This window comes from Lacerta agilis, chromosome 3 (assembly GCF_009819535.1).
Source record: "Lacerta agilis isolate rLacAgi1 chromosome 3, rLacAgi1.pri, whole genome shotgun sequence".
Taxonomy (NCBI): domain Eukaryota; kingdom Metazoa; phylum Chordata; class Lepidosauria; order Squamata; family Lacertidae; genus Lacerta; species Lacerta agilis.
The window spans coordinates 93,533,920-93,556,440 of NC_046314.1; the positions used below are offsets into that span (position 1 = coordinate 93,533,920).

Consider the following 22,521-nt stretch of genomic DNA (forward strand, 5'->3'; position numbering starts at 1 on the left):
AAGGAGCGGCTGCTCTCTGCTCCCATTGATAACCCTTTGTGGTGTGAAGGGGAGAGGGGAAAAGAGCCGAACGGAGGAGAACTGAAGGTCAGACAATAGACGTTGCTGCACACACTGTCTCTGAACTTTCCTCATCTCTGAAGGACAATTAATTATCAAAGCCTTTGGGGCAGGTCGAAGCAAAGGGAAAGCCTACTGCTGGCCCAGCACTCCAGCCGTTTCGCTCTCTGTGTTTGCTAAATGGCCCGGCCTGTTGGAAAGCTAAAGTAGCAGCCACCAGAAATAAGGCAATAGATTGCATCTAGGGGTGGCTGGCTAGGAAAGCGGACGATTCCTAGCTAGATATAGTGTGCGCGAGCTTGGCCTTGTACCGTTCTATTATCGCCGTGGAATTATCCACACACACACACACACACAAAGCAGGCAAGGGCAATTGCGCCCCGTCTTCCCCGCCAAAAAAGCCACAGGGTAGGTTGGAGTCAGGAAAAAAAAAAACGTCCTCGCCGTGGTGCGTTAAAAAGGATGGTCCTTTCTCTTTCTCCCCCACCCCTTCTCTCCGCCAAATCACTTCACAGAGGCAGAAAAACAGACAAACACAAAAGAGTTTGAGACTTTTTCTCCGACATTAAATAGAGTAACTGATAAGGTCAGACATATGATACCTAAAGACATGAATCTGTGAACTCTTGAAGTCAAAGGACCTCTCTGTGCAAAGGAACAATCTTTCAAAGGAAACAGATCACAGAACTCCACTGAATCCCCTTTAAACTTTATGAAGCAGGAGGGGAAAAAGCTCTAAGTAAGGAAGCCTGACAGAAGAGCCTTGAACTATTTTCTGAAGGAAAGATGAGACCCTCACTAGGCTGCCACAAAACATCTTTTTCTCTCTCTCCTAAAGGCTCTTCTGAACTTTGATATGTGCCAAGACACCACTATTGAAAGCTGTATAATTATGTGCTATAACCACTGTAGAAAATGCTTTGTTCACCTCAACAAAGAACAATAAGCAAAGTAAAGTGACATTACACTGTATCTTTTTCTTTAAGAATGTTGAGAGAGGTCACGGTACATTATAACTAATAGAGCTGTTGAGTAAGGAGGTTTAAAAACTTGATCTTGCTGTGCTTAAATGTAACCCAATGGGGGGAAATAGTCAGAGGGAGCTATAAAATCTAATGACATTAAATCAAATAGCCCGCACATCATTTCGGGCCTATCTCATTGTAGTAGCAAACACCTTGAATCCAAGGGGGGATAAATATCAAAATGAGAGTTTCCTGACTCAAAAACTACATATACTCTCAATTCCCATGCCTGGTTCAGCTGATTAAATACTGTTTGAGGAAGAACTTCCTCAGCTGAACCAGGAACAACAATTGAATGCATAATTATTATTAGGGGTCCACACAAGGTTCATTAAAAATTAAAAGTGGCATTTACATGGAAACACCAATAAATTTTTTGAAAAAAAAGTGGCATTTACAATATTGTTACAGCACCACTTTATACTTGCATAACTTTTGCAACTGAATTCAATAAAATGAGATATACTGGCTGAGCTGAGGGAAACTGTCTTCCTGAAGGATGTTTTCATACTTTCTAAAGAAATAAAAATCAACATTGTTTGAGATGCAGTGAGATAGCTACAACGTCTCTATATTTTTAATGGAAAATAGAGCAACAAAGATCTACCACGAATCCCGTTCCGCAGTCTTTCCATTCATTGATTTTGGATATAATTAATCAGTCCAGCAGGAATATTTTAATTATTTTCAAACCGCAATGTGTAACTTTCAAATTCTTCTGTTGCACATCAGAGGAATTAGAGCTTATTATGAAATAATAATAATAATAATAATAATAATAATAATAATAATAATAATAAATGTGCATGGGGAAATAAGACCACTATCAAATGTCTGAAGAATACATGTAGCCAGGCATTTTCAATATATAACAATGTGCAAATGAAGCCCTATTACTCCTATTGCAAAGTGCAAACTAATGTCCTATCATTGTTGCAGTTGCATCAAACTTCTTTAAAACTGATGCCTCTCGCTTTTTTTGTTGCATACTTTAAAATAATATTTTTAGCCCTGGTAGCAGCTGTGGGAGACTGCATCCTGTTAGAACTTTCTCACTCAAAATTTGAAGCCTAGCTTTAAGGCATCCTTTGCACAGGCACACAGCCTAGGTGGTACCAGCGGTTAAATGCACAGTGCTACATAGTTTTTGCAGTCTGATTCCAGCATGTTTGCAACAGTATTGCTGGTAAACATGCCGTGGATGTTAGAAGTCAGAACCACAACTGATTAAGCAGCTTCAGCTAATTTTGACCCATTGTTTCATTAGGGTGAAAGTCGCTTACATATTTCACAGGGATATGTCTGAGGCTTTAACAAAGCAAACTAAAAGCGGTGTGTGTGTGTGTATATGGATTGTTGTTAACTTTCAAGCTTAAAGCAAAATAGTACATTATATAATGGGTAGAACGATCAGCAGTTTGTCATTTTAGTTAATGCTAAATTATATGTATTGTATTGGGGGGGGGGTTGTTTGAAGATTTTAAATCAGCATCGATAGACATGACTTTAGAAAATGATACACTTGAAAGATTATAGAATTGTGAGAGATCCGAGAAATTATAGCGCACTGTAGTTGGTTAGACAATGACCAGCCCACAATTTTACATCTACTCCTTTATACCAAAGCTTCCAACGTTTGGGGGCCCATGACAGATTTGAAGTTTTGAGAGGGTGCCATGGGCACCACACCCTCTTCCTTCTCTTCCCCCTCCCTTTGGTAATTCCACACAGACACACCCCTCCCTGCTGCAGAGAGCAAGCACACACACGCTGGGCTTTCCTGTCGTCTCTGAAGGTTTACGTTGGTACAGTGCATAGTAGAAGTCACAGAGCTGGTGCTTGCCAGCGCTACAAAAACACTGATGAAATTACAGGCAAAGATTGTCATGGATCTTCACAAGATTTACATATGATGAAAACCAAAGCACCAAGAAATTACAGGACACCTCTGGGTGCAGAGGTAACCAATGATTTGGTGGTAGTTTTCAGAGTAACCCTTGTAAAAATTATGAGGATACATGCCTTGTATTCATGTTTTTGTGTCATGGCAGTGCTGGAAAACACCAGTCATGGGCTCCCCCCCCCATTTCAGTCAATGGATACAGATGTTTCTGTTATATGTATTTCTTTCTCCTCATCCCCTACAGATCTCACTTTTCCCCTCTCTGGTTCTCCCCTAGTTATTCCATTTTCCTGCCTGAGCATCCACTATTGCTCCCGTTTCTCTCCTCCTGTCTTGGCCATTCAACTTCCTTTTCAGCTACTAATCTGAACATTGAAAAACACACACAACTAGCAAAGGAAGTGGAAAAGTTCCCTTTTTTGGAGGGGGGGTGAGCCTCTTCCCCATCACATGACACAGGAAACAATGAGGAAGGGGGAGGGCTCAGAGATTTTGTGAATACCATCCTCAAAGATGGTATTGTGCCCACAAGAACCCCTTTGGTGACCCCAGCCTTAAAGGTAAAGGGACCCCTGACCATTAGGTCCAGTCATGGCCAACTCTATGGTTGCGGCGCTCATCTCGCATTACTGGGCAAGGGAGCCGGCATACAGCTTCCCGGTCATGTGGCCAGCATGACTAAGCCGCTTCTGGTGAACCAGAGCAGTGCATGGAAATGCTATTTACCTTTTTGTTGGAGCGGTACCTATTTATCTACTTGCACTTGGACGTGCTTTCGAACTGCTAGGTGGGCAAGAGCTGGGAACAAGCAACGGGAGCTCACCCCCGTCATGGGGATTTGAACCGCCGACCTTCTGATCAGCAAGCCCTAGGCTCTGTGGTTTAACCCACAGCCTTATAAGCTTACAAAGATATCCAGGATGCAAAGGTATACATGACAACCACAGTTTACTAGGTCAGGATCCTGCAACTCTCTAGCTTATATTTGAGAGAACACAAGTTCACATGTGAGTGCAAGTTTCTGGCCTACAACATTTAAAAACAAATGTAGCAAATAAGTACACCTAGGAATGCGTCAACTGATTTTGCTAGGCTAAAATCCTAAATTACAACCTCTTAAGGAAATGGAACTAGGTATGACAATGAAGTTGTGGATAGAGGCATAGTTTGCACATAACAACAAGCCATCGTTTATTAAATGATGGCTTATTTGCATGTCTGACTCATGCCAAGAGGCTGAACTATAGTTGGGTTACCAAACAATCCACCCACTGAATCCACGATTTGCTGTTGGCTTGCAAATCTTGGTTTATTTTAACTATGGATTGGTGTTACATGCAAACCCAGTGCTCTTTCTTAACTTTGGGCTTGTTTGGCCACCCTTACCCAGACACTCACCTGACTACAAAAGTACAAGGCAAGAGCAGATGAAAAAAGACTTTGGAGAAACAAGCCATGGGTTTATTTGATTGTCTGTAGGAACCCATGATCTGTTAAACAAACAATGGCTTAGTGTTATGGGCAAACCAGTCCATTTAACAGGAGAATTCTAGTGGACGGGAATGTACATGTCCCCATTATGAATCTATTCCTCCCTCTTCCTGACAACATCTCTGCTTTTCTGGAAATCCCAGATCTCATTACTGTGCCCTTCAAAATATAAACTCAGCCATAAGATTTCACAGCAGTGCATCGGCAGAGTTTTGATTTTTACATCAACAGGTAAAGCACCTTTTTGGTATACGTAAGATGCCAGGTTCAATCCCTGACATTCCCAGTTAAAAATATCACAGAGATGGATGAACCAATGATCTAACTTAGTAAAAAGCAAGTTCATACATCCATCACTGTGGAATTTAGGACTTTTCAGCATACATTTCTAAGTAATTGCTTATGAAAGCCAAACAGAGACTACCCACTTGTCAGAGATGAGAGTTACTGAAACTATTTATGAAAGTATATCACAATTTATTGTATTCAAATCTACTAAGAATGTCCATATTACAAACAACAGTGTTCGTAAAATAGGTGCATATATTACTGGCTATAGTGTCCACTTTTTAGTTCATGCATTCTTATTGTATATATTTATTTCTAATTTCAATACCGTTTAATCTACAAAACAATTAAATACAACAAGGCAGCAACATGTGGACCAGATATGTAGGTTCCACACTCTGTATGGTATGTGAGTCAGCCTTTGGCTCATCTTCCATACTGCATGTATAGCCTTTAATCAGGTATACAGGCAAGAGTGCCTATGCAGGTTGGCTCTGGAGATGTGGTCCACACCATGGAAAAGGGCTGGGTGACTGACATGAGCAAGTCCAATTTACAGAGAACATATGCATAAGGGGAAGGCCATGAGTCTCGCTCCTGTATCTCACCATGGGCATAACATACATACTTCTCAAGGCACGTGATAACTGAGGGCCACATGACATGGGAGTTCTGTTATTGGATTTCCAGACACTTTCCTCCTTTCTCCTCAAAGCAGCTGCAGAAGGCCCTGATTTTTGTAAGGCACGATGGAGAGTTTAACTCTTATTTTCAATGCCAGTTCCCAAATGCAAATCAATTTCCCAAAGCTACTTTTAGTTGCAAAGTAGAAGCCTCCATGTATGAGTATTTATGCAATGTATCTATTTTATATCTAGGAGCTCACAGTGAACCACAACTGGTGTGGAATGCATGTTGATAGGGGATGTGCAGCTAATTTGCTTCCCAAATGCCAATTCTGTATATTTTAAAGGGAGGGGGACAACAATTTACACAGGTACATAGGGTGGAATTCAACATAGTGCTAAGTGGGGTATGCCAGCACAGAACGCGGTCTGCTTGTGCAATGGGATTTCCCCCTCTTGCACCCCACTCTCTGGAGCAGATTTAATGGGTATGGGGAACAAAGCAGGAAATGTCTCATTCACAAGTGGACCTCATTCCGTGCACATAACAACTTGGTTGAATCCCACCAACACATTTCACAATCACTTCTTTTATCCTCAGATATATTTGCCCAAGTATGAAATGCAATGGGGAAAGCTACATTTAAGTGCAATTGGAACAAAGTGTAATTTGAACAAGTGCTCCTCGTCTAGGTTGAGTTGATTTGCCACTCGCAACCTACAAGCAATTAGGTAAAGGTAAAGGCACCTCTGACCATTAGGGCCAGTTGCGGACGACTCTGGGGTTGCGGCACTCATCTCGCTTTACTGGCTGAGGGAGCCGGCGTAGAGCTTCCGCATCATGTGGCCAGCATGACTAAGCTGCTTCTGGTGAACCAGAGCAGTGCACGGAAACGGAAACAAGCAATTAGATTTCTGCAAAATCCCAAAATGTTTAGTGGCCATTCACAAGTTTGATATGCTAGCCTACCTAATCTTTAGGTGGGCAAGTAAGTTGAAGATAAACTGGAACTGGTCCAGTGCTACCACTAGATGATTGGGGGAAAGCTGGTGGGAGAACAAAGAGCTAAATGAACCCACCCTAACAATTAAAAATTAAAACCAAATAGTGTGTGTGTGTGTGTGTGTGTGTGTGTGTGTGAGAGAGAGAGAGAGAGAGAGAGAGAGAGAGAGAGAGACTTATGTAAGAAACCCATAGAAAGCTGCTGTCTCTTTCATGTTCTGATTCCCTTTAAAATATTCTCTGCAAACCATCCAGGATAAGTATGTTTCTATCACATTTTGAGTGCATATCTAGATGTCTACTTGCAAGTTCAATTGAGCTTAGTTCTAAGTGTGTCTAGAATTGCAGTCTTTAGACACTTGAGTTTAAAACACACTAGAGATTACACAAACGGCACCACATAGTTGCTGAGGTTTGTTTGTTTGTTTGTTTTTTTAGGAGGGGGAGCTTCTATTTAATAGGTTATGTTATACTCTGGATTAGGTTATGTTTTAATAGATTATGTTTTAATAAGGATGAGAGTGTTGGAGATATGTGCAAATGTGTATGTTAAATCCGGTCTTTGGGTGTTTGATTTTCGTTGTTGTGTATACTGTGTATATACGGACAATGACAATAAATAAATCTAATTTAAAGTGTGCTGAAAAAATAAATGAATTGGGGTGGAGGAAGATGCTATATACGTTACCATTTGTGAGAAATAATAACACCCAAGGATGGACATATGAAAATCCTCCTTCCCCAGCATGGATATCTTTAATTCATCGAAATGTAAGTTTTGCTTACTTCTAAAGATCTTTTGGTTCAGTTTTGTGTTGCAGCTGAGCCTGCAATTTCAACTGACCTCCAATGACAGCACACAGCAACAAATTGGTACACTTCTCGCAAACAGAGAGAGAGATTACTCGTTCAGTCACTGCAAGGTGTTTCAGCTACCTCTGGCTATGAGCCTGAGGCGGTTGTGACAAATCTAAAGTAAGGAGGCATGAGGATTGTTAAGGATCTTATTTGAGTTCTGTTAGCAGCTGCTGGTGGCTCCAAGGCATTGTGAAAGGAAGTCAGAAAAGCCAGCTCATATGTTAGAGCAAAGGCAGGCCCCAGCAGCTCCATGGTGGGTTGAGGATATGTTTTGTATGAACTGCTGAAGGACGTTCATGAGTCTAAAAAGCACTGTGTTGTCCACAGGGACGCCGGTGTGTGATGTAGCTCTGGCAGGTGTATCTTGAGTAATAGATCTTAAGGAAAAGAGGTTCCAGAATTCGCCCAGAATCCCTTTTTTCAATGAGATTTTATCCCAATTTCTTCAACATGTTATGAATGTTAACTCCGTGAGAGGAAGCGAGCAGAAAAGGTTTAGGAAAATCCATTTAAATTATTTAAGATGAAAGGCGTATCAGGCTTCAATTATATTAAAGGATCAGCAATAAAAGTATGAAGGGGAGGAATTCTGATGATGCTAAATATGGAAAATGCTCCATTTGCTCAAGGACTTCAGATCCAATTTCAACACCACAGTACATGTCATTTTTGCTTCAGCGCTAGTCACCTGGGCTGGCCGCTGATCAGGCAAGAATGCATACCTTCAGATTAAACGATATGCAGTAATGGCCTGTTCAGGTCCAGGTTTTCAGCCTAGTGCGTGGAGTTGTGGGTAGCAGTCTTAAAGCTGCCATCCAGCTGTTTGTATGAATTAGGAATTTCATAGCCATGCATTTGAACACAAGTGAAAGGGGTTCTGTGTTATAAGAAATTAACTTATTGGGGGCAAACCTTACGCTGCGATCTCCAGATCAGGTAATTGCAAACTACTGGGAACAATATACCATAGGTGTTATGTTGCAGTCTCAGGCTGCTCCAATTAAAAGCCATGAAAATTTCCTCCATGCTTTAAACTGCGCAACATAGAAAGACTCACATGGGTAGCTCAAAGACAGAAAGAGGGCAACACAATATATAGATGCATATTAATGCTTTTACATTTTCAGACAGAGACGTGATTTATGAGAACAGGCTCATATTGTGAAATTGTACATATAACCCTTATTCATCTTCTGCTAAATTGTTATTAGGAGGGTGTCAAATGCACTTTCCCTTTGTTTTTGTTCTTGGTTTCTTTAGGAGAAGCTCCATCCAAGAGTAGTGCAGTCATTGGCCCTCCAGAGGTTGCTGGACTCCAACTCCCATCAGCCCCAGCCAGCATGGCCCATAAAAGCCTAGGAATGATTGGAGCTATAGTCCAGCAACATCTAGAACATGGTTTCCCAAACTTGGGTCTCCAGCTGCTTTTGGACTACAATTCCAATCATCCCTGACCACTGGTCTTGCTAGCTAGGAATGATGGGAGTTGCAGTCCGAAAACAGCTGGAAACCCAAGTTTGGGAAACCCTGAACTAGAGGGATCTTCAATAGCCAGGACCGCAAGGTAGGGCACACATTTTATTTTAAAAAAATAAGCCTGATGGGCCATGGCTGTTTTGTTTTGGCAACACACACTGAAATAAAAAGCTACGGTGAATGAGTAAGAGTAGACGTGAAATTTGCATCCTAATCTTCTGTGTCCGTTTCCAACTGAATCACTTAGATGTGATGATGATGGTGATGGCAATCACTTTAGAAATGCTTCGGAGCACATTTTTGTACCTAGCACAGTACTACTTCCATAGGGAAAGAAACAAAAGCCCTTACCACCCCTTCTGACCACGCCACTGTGCAGCTTATACCAAACAATGTGGGCCCATCCTTTGAGCAGATAATACCAATGCACTGCCACAAGGCTTCAATGCCACAGAGTGACAACTCCCAGAAGCCCCTCTCGCCTCATCCCTGCGCTTGACAGTGCAAAATGCTTATCATCAGCACGGAGGAATTTGCCACCGTGGGGCTTACGGAAGGTCAGCAGGTTAGCAACAATTGCTTGCTGAGCCAACGCCTCGGTGATTGGCTCATACCCGCTCATTGTTGGCCTGTAAGGAAGAGTTTCAATCAAAGCTGCCAATCCATGGGGTATAATCCAGAGACATTTAGATAGGCCTAGTCCCCGTTGATTTCAATGGAACCGAGACACAACTAAGTCGCGCTTTTGTTTGTTTTTGTTTCGCTCGCGAGCTGCGTTTTCTGTTCGCGTTACAAAACAATTAGCTACAGTCAAAAGATCTCGAGTAGAGTGGCTTTTTTCAAGAAAACAGCTCTCGAAAATGTAGCTGAAACCCAAGCAACCCAAATGCAGCACCCTGCTATTGAGACAGAAAAGTTTCCTGCTTTCTGATAAGGCAGGCTAAAATGACCTCCTTCCCTTTTTAACGAAACAGAACAAAACAAAACACATAAACATCATTCACAAGGTGGGCACTGTAAAAGAAACAGTTTCCAAAACAAGTGAAAATGCATTAAAAAAAAAAAGAGGAGATAAAATTTCAATTATATGCATGCATAGAAGAGGAAGGAACTCAGAAAGGTCACAGCGTACCTCAAAGTCATTTGCCTTATTGTAGTGCATGTTGAGGGCTCTGTACAGCTCACAGTCTCTGGTTATGGACAGCTCTTCAGTGCTTGTTACCCCATCGTTGATGGCTTGGCGTGCATACTTCTCCATCTGAATGTAGTAGAACTCACGGAAATTGCTAAACCACTTGATGAGCTGAGAGGTAATACATCTGTTGAACTGTGAAAATCAGAAGAGCAAGGAGGATTAGAGCCTTGACACGTCCTCTCTTTCCTCCCCATTTCACAACATCCTTTCTTACATCCACCCCTTCTCTTCCACCTGCCCCATAGCCAAGCTTCGAAAGCTTTTTTTAAACCCAAGGGGTAAAGAGGCTTGAGTGGTTGAGTCAAATGATACAGAAATGCTGCGCCAATTTTTTTAATGGGAACGGTCTGGATCTCGTTCCTAAAGTTGCTAAAGAGCCCTGCTGTTCTACCAAGTTAAGCATCCTGAATGGAAAGCACTTCCAAATTTTGAGGCACCACTAGCAAGCTTCTAGGCTCTTACAGGAGGAGATGTCCAGGACCTTCCAGGTTTGTGCTGATGTATTTTGTCCGATATAAGAGATGAGTGGCCAAAACAGTAAAAGTGAATATGTTTTGCCCATTGAAGGCAATTATTTATGGAGGCACATATAAGATAAGGGGGTGGGTGTGCAATGTGTTTCCTATTATGTAGGAGTTATTCCCACAAATAAAAGAGTGAAATCAATTTAGAAAATATTTATGGGCAGGTGGTGTAACAGGCATAAGTAACTCGAGGTTGGTTACATTTCCGTGTGCCACATAGATCTGATGCAAAATTCCTTTCTCGTTCTATGTCAAGCTAAAAAGAATTCCCCTCTCTCTTTATTGCACACACTCTAAACAAAAATGGGGCCTTCCTATAGGGTTGCTCTCACTTTGCAAAAAATAAATTAAAAAATTTGCATGTTGTGCTGCTGACTTGTAGATGCTTATCATATCCTGAGTACCGAAATCCGCAAAGCCTCCATTAATCCCTGGCATTCCGTCCAGCAAATTTAAAGTTTTCCAGCTCATCCATAAGATGGAGGAAAATGCACTGGATCCCTTTATTAGAAGTCAGAAGGTCAAGGTTAAAAGTGCCCACGTCTTTCAGGACAAGTTTTCTTACTGTTCCTATGACCTTTGAACTGAAGATGTCACCTAGGCTGTGTTGCAGCTGATCCCTTCTTATTGACAACCCTTCCTATGTGTAAAGGACAGATGCAACTTAACTTGCCAAGTTAAAACCAATAAATCCATAGCTATATATCAGGCAGGCTGATATACTACCCCCTGCCTTTTGTCATCACAGGCATTCACTTCCCCCGGGCCCCCAGAAAGAGATGTGCATTAATCAAAAATCAACAAAGAACACTTATCAAATGCTGGCCATGAGAACATCCAGGCCTCCAACAAGATGACAGCTAAAGTGTGCATTGGGGCTGTAATTACTACACAGAAAGTTGTTTCCATGCTAGCAAAGATAATAAACGAATGAAAATTTATGGCAGGGAATCTAAGTAACAAGGAAACAGAAGCAGGGAGACTGGTGTTTCTCCCAAAAGGCCAACTTGCATCATAATTGCCATGCAGTTGCAAGGGTCCTTACAGATAATTGACCAGAAAATGATTAAGTCATCATCAAATCGCTTCTGCTTGCAAGAGTTCAAACATGTACTTAACCTATCCAAGAATTATATTTTCACTCTGTGTGTCTGCTCTGTCTCTATTCAGCCCTTGCGGGGAACCTGATTAAAAAGACAACTGAAGGACCCCCGTTATCTGATCTTCTGGTTACCGATTTCAATAGAACTTAAACCCATTACGATTTGCTGAACTTGGAGTTCTTTCCATTTTATCTCAGCAGTAAAATACACTGTCCAAATTTCCAGACACTGAGATAAGGACTACAGGCCCCCGTGACGGCTTACTGTTCCTTTTTAATTCTTTTAGAATAAGAAACAAAACATTACAAAATGATAGCAGGGTGTGCACTGGGGAATGAAAATTGCTTTGACATGAAGATTAGGCTCCTGCATTGTTACAAGACATTGTCTCATATGGGCAAGAGCACTGCAGAAGGGGAGAAAAATAGAAAGGGGATTCTTTTTCTAGAATGGTCATGAATGACCTAATGTGGACAACAACAACAACAAAAAGTAGGTGCGCATGTCATTATTTAGCAATAGGACAGAAAGAGAGATTTAATGCTTATTGCTGCAGCATGGAAACACCAGAGAGAGAAAGTTTTAGTGTGGACAAAAAGAAAAAGTAAGACATGCAAAAATTACAGACATAAGGAACAAAACTAATCAGCTCGAATAGTATAGAAACATTCGGAGAGTGAGTTAATTGTGCATACATACAAATGCGTGTGCAACACACACACACACAAACACAGAGACAAATGCCCTCTCTCGCCTCAACATTCTGGTGTAGATAATTCAGTCTTTTTAAAATTGCTAAACTTTAAAGAGTTAATTATCCCCCCCCCCTTTCTCTAGTGGAGTACAAGAAAAGGATCAATTGTTCTATAAAAGAAAAGCTCTGTAGTGTGTTAATGTGTTACTGCAAAAACTAATCGCTACAATAAAGAGCCTGTGTTTCCACAGTGTAAGAGTCTCTGTGACTTTGATTAATGCTTCCCACGGGATACCTCAGCCTCAATATGGGCTGAAGAAACTTCCTAAATATTCAATGAGCATGGTCAAAAGATGTATAAAACAAATCAATCTGACACCTTAATCTGGCTAGGCAGCAGTTGACTCAAGGGGTGGAGGGAATGAGATACATCATTTAACACTGCTGGGTTGAAAAGCCTGGAAGCGCCTGTTCTTCAAAGCTAAAACGACACTGAATCTGTTGTATTTAGTAGTCTTAGAATTATTAGCTTATACATTAAAATTGGCATCAAGTGGAGCGAAAGAAGATGATACAAGGAGAATCCTTTTTTTGTTCCCACAATACCGACTCGGGAGATTTCCCCCTTTCCCCCAGTTTAGGGACAAAATTATAAGATGGTTGCATCTTATTCAGCCTCACTAATTGCAGCTCCTTAGCAAAGATCATCACCAGCAGAAAAATCAAGGGTGAAATTTGGGTACGGTGATTCATGCATAAGCGATTGGGGAGGGGGAGAGAGAATATAAATGGGACAATTTCAAATAAACTAAGTAAGCAAGATTGATCCACAGAAATCAGTTTGGATTTATTTACGAACAAAAGATTTTGGGGGGCTTATCTGTGTATGAAAAATATTTTATTCTTTTCAAATAGGTTAAATTGGCTTTTTTTGGGGGGGGGAAGTAAGCTCCCTTGAGCACAAGACCAGCACAGAGCGCTAAACTGGACTTTGTATATTTATTGTACAACGTATTAGGGTAGATTGCAGTGCATGGGCTGGGTTCCAAAGAGTCCTTGTGCGTTTTCCAGGGATTCTGTTCCAACTATAGATTCACATGCTGCACTGGAGGCCACTCTGAATGATCTCTTGATTTTTTGGAATGGATTTTTAATGGGGCACATGGGGTTGTGGTGGAAAGAAGGACCCCGGAGGATGGGCTCCATCCATTCTTTCTCCCCTGATTGCATTAGTGTTAGAGTGTTCCTTGAGTTTTTTTATAGGCACTGCTAATACAACAGAGAGTTTCTATTCTGCCACCGTACATTATGAAGTTCTTCCTTCACGTTAACTAAAAGCATCCGACCCAGAAATTTCTTCAAGACCTCTTTCTTATCTAGAAACATGAATAGCTACACTATCAAACCCACCATAGGTGCCTGATCACCCACAAATTTCAGTGCCAGGGCCATGAGCGCAAGCATGGCACCCACGGCCCCGGACACCCACAGACACAGGGCTAAGTTGGCACTCCTGAACCCACTGGTTTTGGTCTTTGAGAGTATGGGCAACATTCTCATGCAGCTAAGTTGGACCAGGGTATCTCATGTTAGTCTAATTGTGTCTAGATTTTTTTGGCTATAATGCATTATTTAAATTCATGCATTAAGTTGCATTGGGTTTCTCTTTCACCTGTCTTAAAATATCAGCCTGTGTACATAGCAAATACTTAAGAGGTCAATTTATTGATCATTTACACCAAGGAGTTCAGTGGGACTAAAACCCCAACCTATTGTTCCAGCAGGGATATCTGGTAAGACTGGCATATTGTGATCTATAATGTTTTGCTGAAGTAGTGATTCATACATGTAGTTCGGAATCTGCTGGCATGAACTTGTGGAAAGTTTGTTTGCAATCTTTTTAAAGCTTTCTTTTTTAAAGGGTGGTGTTCAACTATGTCTTAGAGTAGATCTATTGAGGCTAATGGCCATGTTCATTAATAGCACTGGACCCACACTGAGTAAGAGTTGGTTGAATACCAACCAAAAGTTTGACACTAAAGATTAGCCAAACTGATTTTGAATTACTGTTGCCTAGCATGGTTTGGCTAATTAAATACTATAAAAAGGTGACTTTAGATGAGGGATACACTGATTTTTTTAAAAAAATAAAAGAACTGGTTTAAAGTAAGTTGGGTCAACTGTAGAGACACAAGTTTATGGGTGACACCATGCCCCTTTGCAAATCCAGATGAAAGTAAACATGCCTCCCAAAGCATGTCATTATCACAGGGCCTCTCTCTTCTTTTATAAATAAAACTACCTTCATACACATGGAAAGAATCTACTCAAAAGGAGCCTGCAGGCCTCCTGCCTCCCCACAGAAAGCCTTTCCTCATTCCCACCCACACTTTCCTAACCTGTGCATATCACCTTTGAATGGCAAGCCCACAGAATGCCCCAGGTTCAATTCCTGGAATAGCCATTTGAAGAACACCAGGCAGAAGGACTGTGAAGAGCTTATAGTGTTGTTGCTGGTCAACGTGAACAAGGCTGACTGAGAAAGGCCAATGGTCAATATTTTTCACTAGCCTTCCCCAACCTGGTGCCCTCCAGATGTTCTGGACTCATCAGAAAGACCCAGTCAGCCTGATCAATGGTCAGGAATGAAAGGATTGCAATCCAAAACATCTGGAAGGAACCAGGTTGGGTACAGCCTTCTTACACCCTATTTGCAGTATTGGTCTCATTCCTCCAGACTACTGTACCAGTATTCTATCTGGCTAAGACTGAAGACATCAATCTCCTTTCTTGAGATAAGTAACCCTTTCCCATCTCCTGATATTTTTTTTAAAGGAGCTCAATGCAAAAAGAGAGAGAGAGAGAGAGAATTATGTGCACAATTCCCACAAGCGTCTACTTCTCAGCTTGCCTAAAATAAACATTAACCCAGCCCGGATCACACATTCAGCCCAACCAAATTTACAGAGCAGGTTAAAGGAGAGGCTGACTTTACCCACGAACTGTTACCATGAAATAAAACATTCCAAAAATATTAAACGTGGAAACCCACCCTCCAACCCCGCTCCCCCAAGAAAAGAGGAATGTATCTAATATTTACATCTACTGGTGTGTGATGTTGCTGACCCCGAATGGCTGTTGCCTTCCACCACGGAAGTGGCTGCCTTTCAGTGGTGGGTGAATGATCCCTATATTGGCTGTTTGTAAAGCACTTTGGGCTTCTTCTGGATGAATGATGCTATATAAATATAAGGTGGCATAACATCAAAATATTTCATATCACTTGGCAACATCGCAAGAAGACCGACTTCGGCTGTCACATGCTGAAAAAAGACAACAGGCACTACATACTAGCGAGACTTTTTTTCTTTTCTTTTCTTTTCTGTAGGGCTGCTTACATCAGCATCCGCCAAAGCAGGGCTTCCCAAACTTGGGCCTCTAGCTCCTTTTTGGACTACAATTCCCATCACCCTTGACCGCTGGTCCTGCTAGCTAGGGACGATGGGAGTTGTAGTCCAAAAACAGCCAGAGACCCAAGTTTGGGAAACCCTGGAGCAGAGAGAACATCAGAGAGAGCCTTTAGGAGGATTCCCTCAAGCCATACTGTGGTCAAGCTGCACCAATGGCTCCAGCGTCTCCAGAGCAATCCTTTACATTGTTGCATTGCAGGTAATACTGCCACAGAAGTATTTTCCCTGGCTCATTGGCAGGCTATTAACCAGGCATAGGCAATGTATGGATGGTGCATTATATTATTTATTATTATTATTATTATTATTATTATTATTATTATTATTATTATAGCAAAAGCCTATGACAGAGCAGTCGTTAACAGCAATACACACATTCAGTTTTCTTCACCAACACCCTACTTGACTTTCTGGTCAAAAAGGTTTTCAAAGCACTTCTTAAATTATATATTTAAAAAAAAGGAGAAGTAAGAAAAAGCCTAGAAAACCAGTTTTGCCTGAAACTCTATCAGGGCAAAATATGTCGAATGGACTTATACATGTATGCCATGCAAAAAGAAAAATTAAAGAAGAACCCATTAAAAACAGCCCACAAAGCACAAATATTTCTAAGTAAAATGCTGCAACTAATTGAAAGGGTAATTGAAAGGGTGTGCAACTCAAAACACCCCAATTCTTAAATTGGGGGGGGGGGGTAAGGAAAAAGTGAATGGTAGTTAACAAAATACAAAATACCAGTTTTTTCTTTTGGGGTTTTTTTTTTAAGTGAAAAAGCAGGCCAGTTTCACAGGAGGCCAGTCTAAGAACATCCCTGAAACACAGAAGGCAAATTTGCAAATGTGGAGGAGAGGTGGTGGTCATGGCTGAAGTTTTTGTAGAATTGGGGGGGGGGGGAGCGAAAAGGCAAGATGAGAAGAATTTTAACACGGCAAATTTAAACTAATGTGATGTTTATTTTTAAAGGCTTACAAAATGATACCATGTGTATTATTATAATAATTGGAACCCAAACTTGTTTCTCCCCCCGCGCAAAAAAAGTAGATGATTATAACACAAAAAAATCAAGTTGATGTGAAAGAACAATTACTTTAAAAAAAAAACAGAAAAAACCAGGAGGTCCTAATATTCTGTAAAATGAGGGGAGGATGCAGCTGTACGTCGACAGCTTTCATATCCTCATTTGAATAATGTGGCCTGAATCTGTCAGTTTACTCATCCTCCTTATGCTCAGTGTACTCTGCATCAACAACAAATTAAGTTGTAAATAAGAGACAATCATCACTTTTGTTTTTAAGCAGCTACTGCGTGGAGAATTTCAATGTAGCATTTCTTTTTTTCCCACTTTTCTTTTTTGACGGAAAGAAAAATGGGTCTCTACACTGGGCACTAATCTAAGCGGAATAGGAAGAACCCGGCTGCAATGGAACAATTAAAGGAGCACTTTCAAAATGGTCTTGTATAGTAGGCTAATGCCACCAGTAGACATTTCACAGATGCAAAAGCATGCTGTCCAATGGTGCTTAAAAAAATTACAAATTTACTGTGATTTTTTAAAAAAAATGTCCACAGGGTAGAGGAGATAAACAGAACAGGGAGAGCATAAACACAGACCTTAAGAATGACTTAGCAGCAAAATAATAACAATAGCAAATAATAATAATAACAATAACATTTGCCAAACTATATTATTAGCGAAATCAAATTTAAATTTAAAAAAGCATTCAGGGGGTTAAAGCATGCAACCAAAAGCAAGAGGAAATAAAAATAAATGAATAAAAGAATTTTTTTCCTACCTTTACATCTGAAAAGTACGTTTTCAGCATGTTGGAACTTGGGTAGCGGGTATAAAAGAACATGAGCTTGGCCTTTTTCAAGTGGTTGGGAGACAGACCTTCCTGCATGTGGGATGAAATTAGTTAAGGAAAAATGCTTTGCTTGAAAACTGATATTCAGGGCCAGCTAAGACCTTTGGGGAGAAGAGTTGTACCTGGAACTGACTGACAAATTAACAAAATAAAATAAAATAATTCCTTCCAGTAGCACCTTAGAGACCAACTAAGTTTGTTCTTGGTATGAGCTTTCGTGTGCATGCACAGTTCTTCAGATACACTTCTTCAGACAAATTAACGTTCAAGTTGCAACACACCTCAGAAGGGTCAAAACTGGAGTTGCGGCACAACATCACTCAAAGAAAACCTACATGCTTTCTTGGGAACCATTCTTTTAGAACACAACAGAACTTACTTCCATGTAAATCTTGAACTGGGTCTCATTTGTTTCTTAGGAGATGGTGGCGGAAATTTTGTGAGTGCAAGGTTGAACGCCAGGTGTGCGTTCACCTGTTGCTAAGGAAACAAACACACATTGCATATGTTTCCAAGAAGAAGATCCCCCTCTTCCTTTTTGCGGTTACCTTTTTATGCATTATTCTTCCCTGAGTACCACACCACTCACATCAAATTATGCTAAGAGTAAAAATAGAAATGTTTTCGCTGGGTATACACCATGTTTTCCAACATCTTTGGTGCTCTAGCTCCTTGAGAATGGGGCGGGAAAAGGTTTACAGAACCCTTCTCCCAATTAGAAATAAATAAGAGCTTTGCTTAAAGGTGCACAGAAATGTGTTTGGGGACCAGCAAATATCGAGAAGTGGAAAACTGCCGATTGATCCATGGCCATTTACCCTGCAAGGATACCTATTTATTCTTCAAACATCATTACCTTTCAGGGCTGTAAGCAGAAATAACCAAAAGCATTCCCAAGGGAATGTGAAGCTAACCATAACAATCTAGGCTTTCGGGACGGGTTTTTCCGCCACCCCTCCTTCCCGGGGCTTCTTGGCACTCTTTTGTGTACTGTTTGCTAGGACAGTTTTGGTCACATCTGTGCGGCAGGCTGGCCCTGCCATTTCCTCTGCAAATTAATGGCTTTATAATTTATCAGAAATGAAGATGCACGTGACAAAATCAATGTGGCCCCCACAAGGTCAATTAAGAATGTTCCCAGTAGCTTCTTGGAGGGCTGTTTCCTTTAAAGACAATCACCACACACACATGCACACAAATGTCACTTATTAAATATAACATGCGTTATGGCAGAGAAAGGTCAAACAAGTTCAACGTGATCTAGAAACTGAAGCACCTTCTCCTAACAGCATAATGGAGAGACAGGACACATGAGGTTCAGTGATACAACACACATTATATACTGCTCTTGGAAGGTTTATGGGTTGTTGTTTTTTTAAATAAACCTCTTTTTAAATGGGAGCCCTTGCATCTAACAGTAGATTTTAAAATTTTACTCCTGGATGGGCAGGAGAATGGAGGAAGGTTTATTATTATTTAAAAACACAAGATGTTGCAAAAAAGGGGGGCAAGCTTTGTTTTAATTCTAAAAGGATATATAGAAAATGTTGTGGTTTAAAGCTCTTAATTTTATGTTACACGCACTGCAACATGCTTGGCTGAACTAGATTTTTTCTTTTCTTTTTTAGCTTCAGATGCTTAATGATTACAAAGAAGATAATTTATGACTGACATACTTCTTGTGCCAAGAGAAGAGTTGAAAGAACCTACAGCTACCTCTATTAGACTGATAGAGAAGTCTAAAAGAGCATTGCGCTAGGAACCGCCATCTGTCAAAATGCATAAGTGAAATAATAGTAGCAAGCTGTCACCTATTGCTTAGCAATAAGAGTTTCAGACAAGTCAAAACTTCTCCGATAGAAATCTGTTTCATTATGCAATTGTCCTGAGGAAGCTTACACACACACACAAATATATCAACACTTTAAAAAAAAAAAACAACAACAACACTGTATTAAAGCCCTAAGTAATGGATAATTCCAAAGCAGTTAACCCAAGACACAATTTCTTGGGAACTTCTCCTGGGCAGATCCCATTGAAACGAGTGACACAAGAAAAAAAAAAGAGCTCTCATTCTATTTTAGCAAAGCATTGCTGGGAAAGGACCCCAATTATAATCATGCTTATTGCACTATTGTTTTTTTTTTATTAGGTGTGTGTGCTGCACCTCTTCCAAGGAGTTCACAATGGGGCATAAGTCCTCTCCCTATTTTATCCTCAACAACGAACATGTAAGGTAGGTTAGGGAGAGAGATGGTGAGTTACAGAAGGTCAGGTACTGCACTTCGTTCTGCCTTGGGAGGGTGTATTTGAACTCAGACACGCAACACAACACATGTTCACAAGACCACCTCCACTTCTCAGTACTTACAAGGCAGAAATATCCGATTACATGTATGGCTAGATTATTTCAAACATAAATTTTCAGAAGCCCCTTTCTTCTGTTCCCCTAAACCTTGCCTGTTGTTCACAATACAATCCTCATACACTGTTTCTATTTTGTTTCAAACAGATTAGATTATTGCTAAAAAGCATCCCTAATAGAGACTATTAAAAAAGAGCCAACAAAACGCTAAAAGGGCCAGTAGTGAGATGACCCCCTTGCTAAATCTGAGCTGACCAATTGGTTAATTTTCTTTTTAAGTGCTTGTGTTGAAAAGCAACTGTTCTTCCAAGAAAGCACTGGCTGTTTCCAGGATACTTACACACGCACAATGACTCATGATGGAATAGATTCAGTAAACATACAGCTGTACTGAACACGAGCTAAGCTCCATTCAAGGCCAGGAAAGAAAATGAGCACAAATAAATATTAAGGAGGTAAAAAGGGGAGGGGGAGATAGATTGGGGGGGGGAGGAGGAGGAGGAGGAGGAGGAGGAGGAGGAGGAGGAAGCAAATAAAAACGCAAACAGGCTCTGCCCCAGCAGCTGATGTGGCTTGCCTCCGTACTCTTTGCCATAGCTTTGTGAAGACAGATGACATTCAGTTCTATGTGTAATGCAAAATAGACAATAACTGCTGAAACTTGAGCCAGCTGCCAGGTGTAAAAGAGAGAGAGAGAGAGAGAGAGAGGGAGGGAGGGAGGGAGGGAGGCAAAAAGAAAAGAAAAGATGATAAATCCATAAATTAATGAAAGACATCTGCTCAGGAACATAAAAGATCAGAGAAACTGTGTACTGCAGCTGAACCTAAAACAGTGTTCAAACAACGTGAGAATCCGAGTGTTATCTATTTACAAAGCACAACGCAGCCCTGCTTAACACAACAGCAGAAGAGGAGATGTAAGGAGCAGGAAGTGGAGAGAGGATAAAGGAAGAGACACATTGTTATGTGTAGTTTTCCAGCTCATGTTTTCCTTGTAGGTATACAATATGGGTTGTTGCTCTTGATTTGAGATACTTTTTTGGGGCGGGGAGCACAGGGGACTGGCATCTGGATTGTATCAGGTCTGGAAGCATCATTGTCAGAATTATTATATGAAGATCCCTTTATTTTTATCCCTTCCTATTTGAAATCCTCTAAAGGCCTCTTGTGTTGTTTTTTTGTTTGTTTGTTTTTTGGGTACCATAACCCAGGGTACCTGCCAAGTGAAAAGAATATATATCTTGCGGGCAGATTGGTGCTTCCAACACACCTTTCCTGCTTTCAGTCCTATATCCCCAGATTAATAGAAATTGTGCTGCATATATTTATTGGGATTAATAATGCGACACCATGTTGAACTCAAGCTACCCCAAGTTTAATCAAACAGCGCTCTCTCTCTCTGGGGGGGGGGAGGAGGCTTGGATTTGCTGCAAGTGTTTTTATTTTGGCCAGAGAAAATAACTCAAAATGCTGTCATTCATAAAGCATCGTTTGTCCATACTGCATCCTTGCACAGCTTGGACAAGAACTGTCTGTCTTACTTTTTTTAAAAAAAAAAGTTTCCCCCCCCTTGTGAATTTTATTGAAGACTACCCTTCTGAAGAGAAAAAGATTACAGCCTTCACCTGGGAAGATAATCTTCATGCATTACATCAAGAAACAAAACAAAACAAAACCCACAATCTAATGTTGTGTTTCAATATTCTCTATGCAAATGGCCCGAGGCTGCACAAGGCTATTTTTCTTGAGATGCAAAGAGGGTGGCCTGACAAGGAAGATCAGGCAGCAAAACAATTGGCTGTCTGTTTCTTTTGCAATTTGAATAAAAACTTGAAAAAATATTTGATTAAACGTATTTAGTTTGCAAAGATATACAATGCATTCGCGAACAAGGCAGGAACTCTGGGTGCAGGTGCATCTTCTCATCTTGTTTAATGCAGCATACAAACATTAACTCTCTCCTTTCGCCCTCAAACAAGGAGGATAATGGTTAGGCGCCTTTTACGGGAACAGCGAGATGTATTTGGGAACTAAAGCAAAAACAAAGCAAAAATACCAGGAAGGGCTCTTGCTACCAAAACCTGAACTTGGCTGTTATCTGCAATGCTTGTGTTCTTATCCTGGATGGATTCTCCAAGGAAACAGATGTTGCTTTCTGTTCCAAAGGGAAGAAGGACGGCTGCTCTTAAGAAAGATTCTTTATATAGGAATATTCAGCCATGTGAAATTAAAGAGGAACAAAAACAAAAACCTGGTCGAGAACAAACAGACCTTCACATGCCTCAATCTCCCCCCCCCCCTTTGGTTTTGCCTACGATGGATTCAAGATAACACAGACAAACAGGCAGCTGTGAGAAAATAAGAAGAGCTGCAAATATTCTAGATGTAGTGGTGGCCCCCAGTGGAAATACAATAGCTTTTGAAATATACTTACAGCCAGCACCAACAGTGTGTGTGTGTGTGTGTGTGTGTGTGTGTGTGTGTGTGTGTGTACATGTCTGCAAGATTCTCTACTGAACAAGGGCCGTGGGCTGCTTTGGACATGTTTGTTTGATTGGCGTGTCTCTTACATACA

At 40.9% G+C, this 22,521-nt stretch overlaps 1 protein-coding gene across 5 annotated transcripts in view; it reads right to left on the reverse strand.

Moving 5' to 3' along the window:
• Nucleotides 1-22,521, reverse strand: part of PROX1 (prospero homeobox 1) — a 77,904-nt gene that overhangs the window by 34,763 nt on the left and 20,620 nt on the right. For 4 of the 5 annotated variants that reach the window (XM_033144782.1, XM_033144781.1, XM_033144785.1 and 1 more), the window contains exons 3-5: nucleotides 17,510-17,617; nucleotides 15,347-15,484; nucleotides 9,863-10,057 (exon numbers count right to left, since the gene is read on the reverse strand). In XM_033144782.1, coding sequence (XP_033000673.1) covers nucleotides 9,863-10,057; nucleotides 15,347-15,484; nucleotides 17,510-17,617 — 441 coding nt within the window. The remainder of the gene's footprint in view (nucleotides 1-9,862; nucleotides 10,058-15,346; nucleotides 15,485-17,509; nucleotides 17,618-22,521) is intronic. The other variant, XM_033144786.1, reaches the window with a different exon arrangement.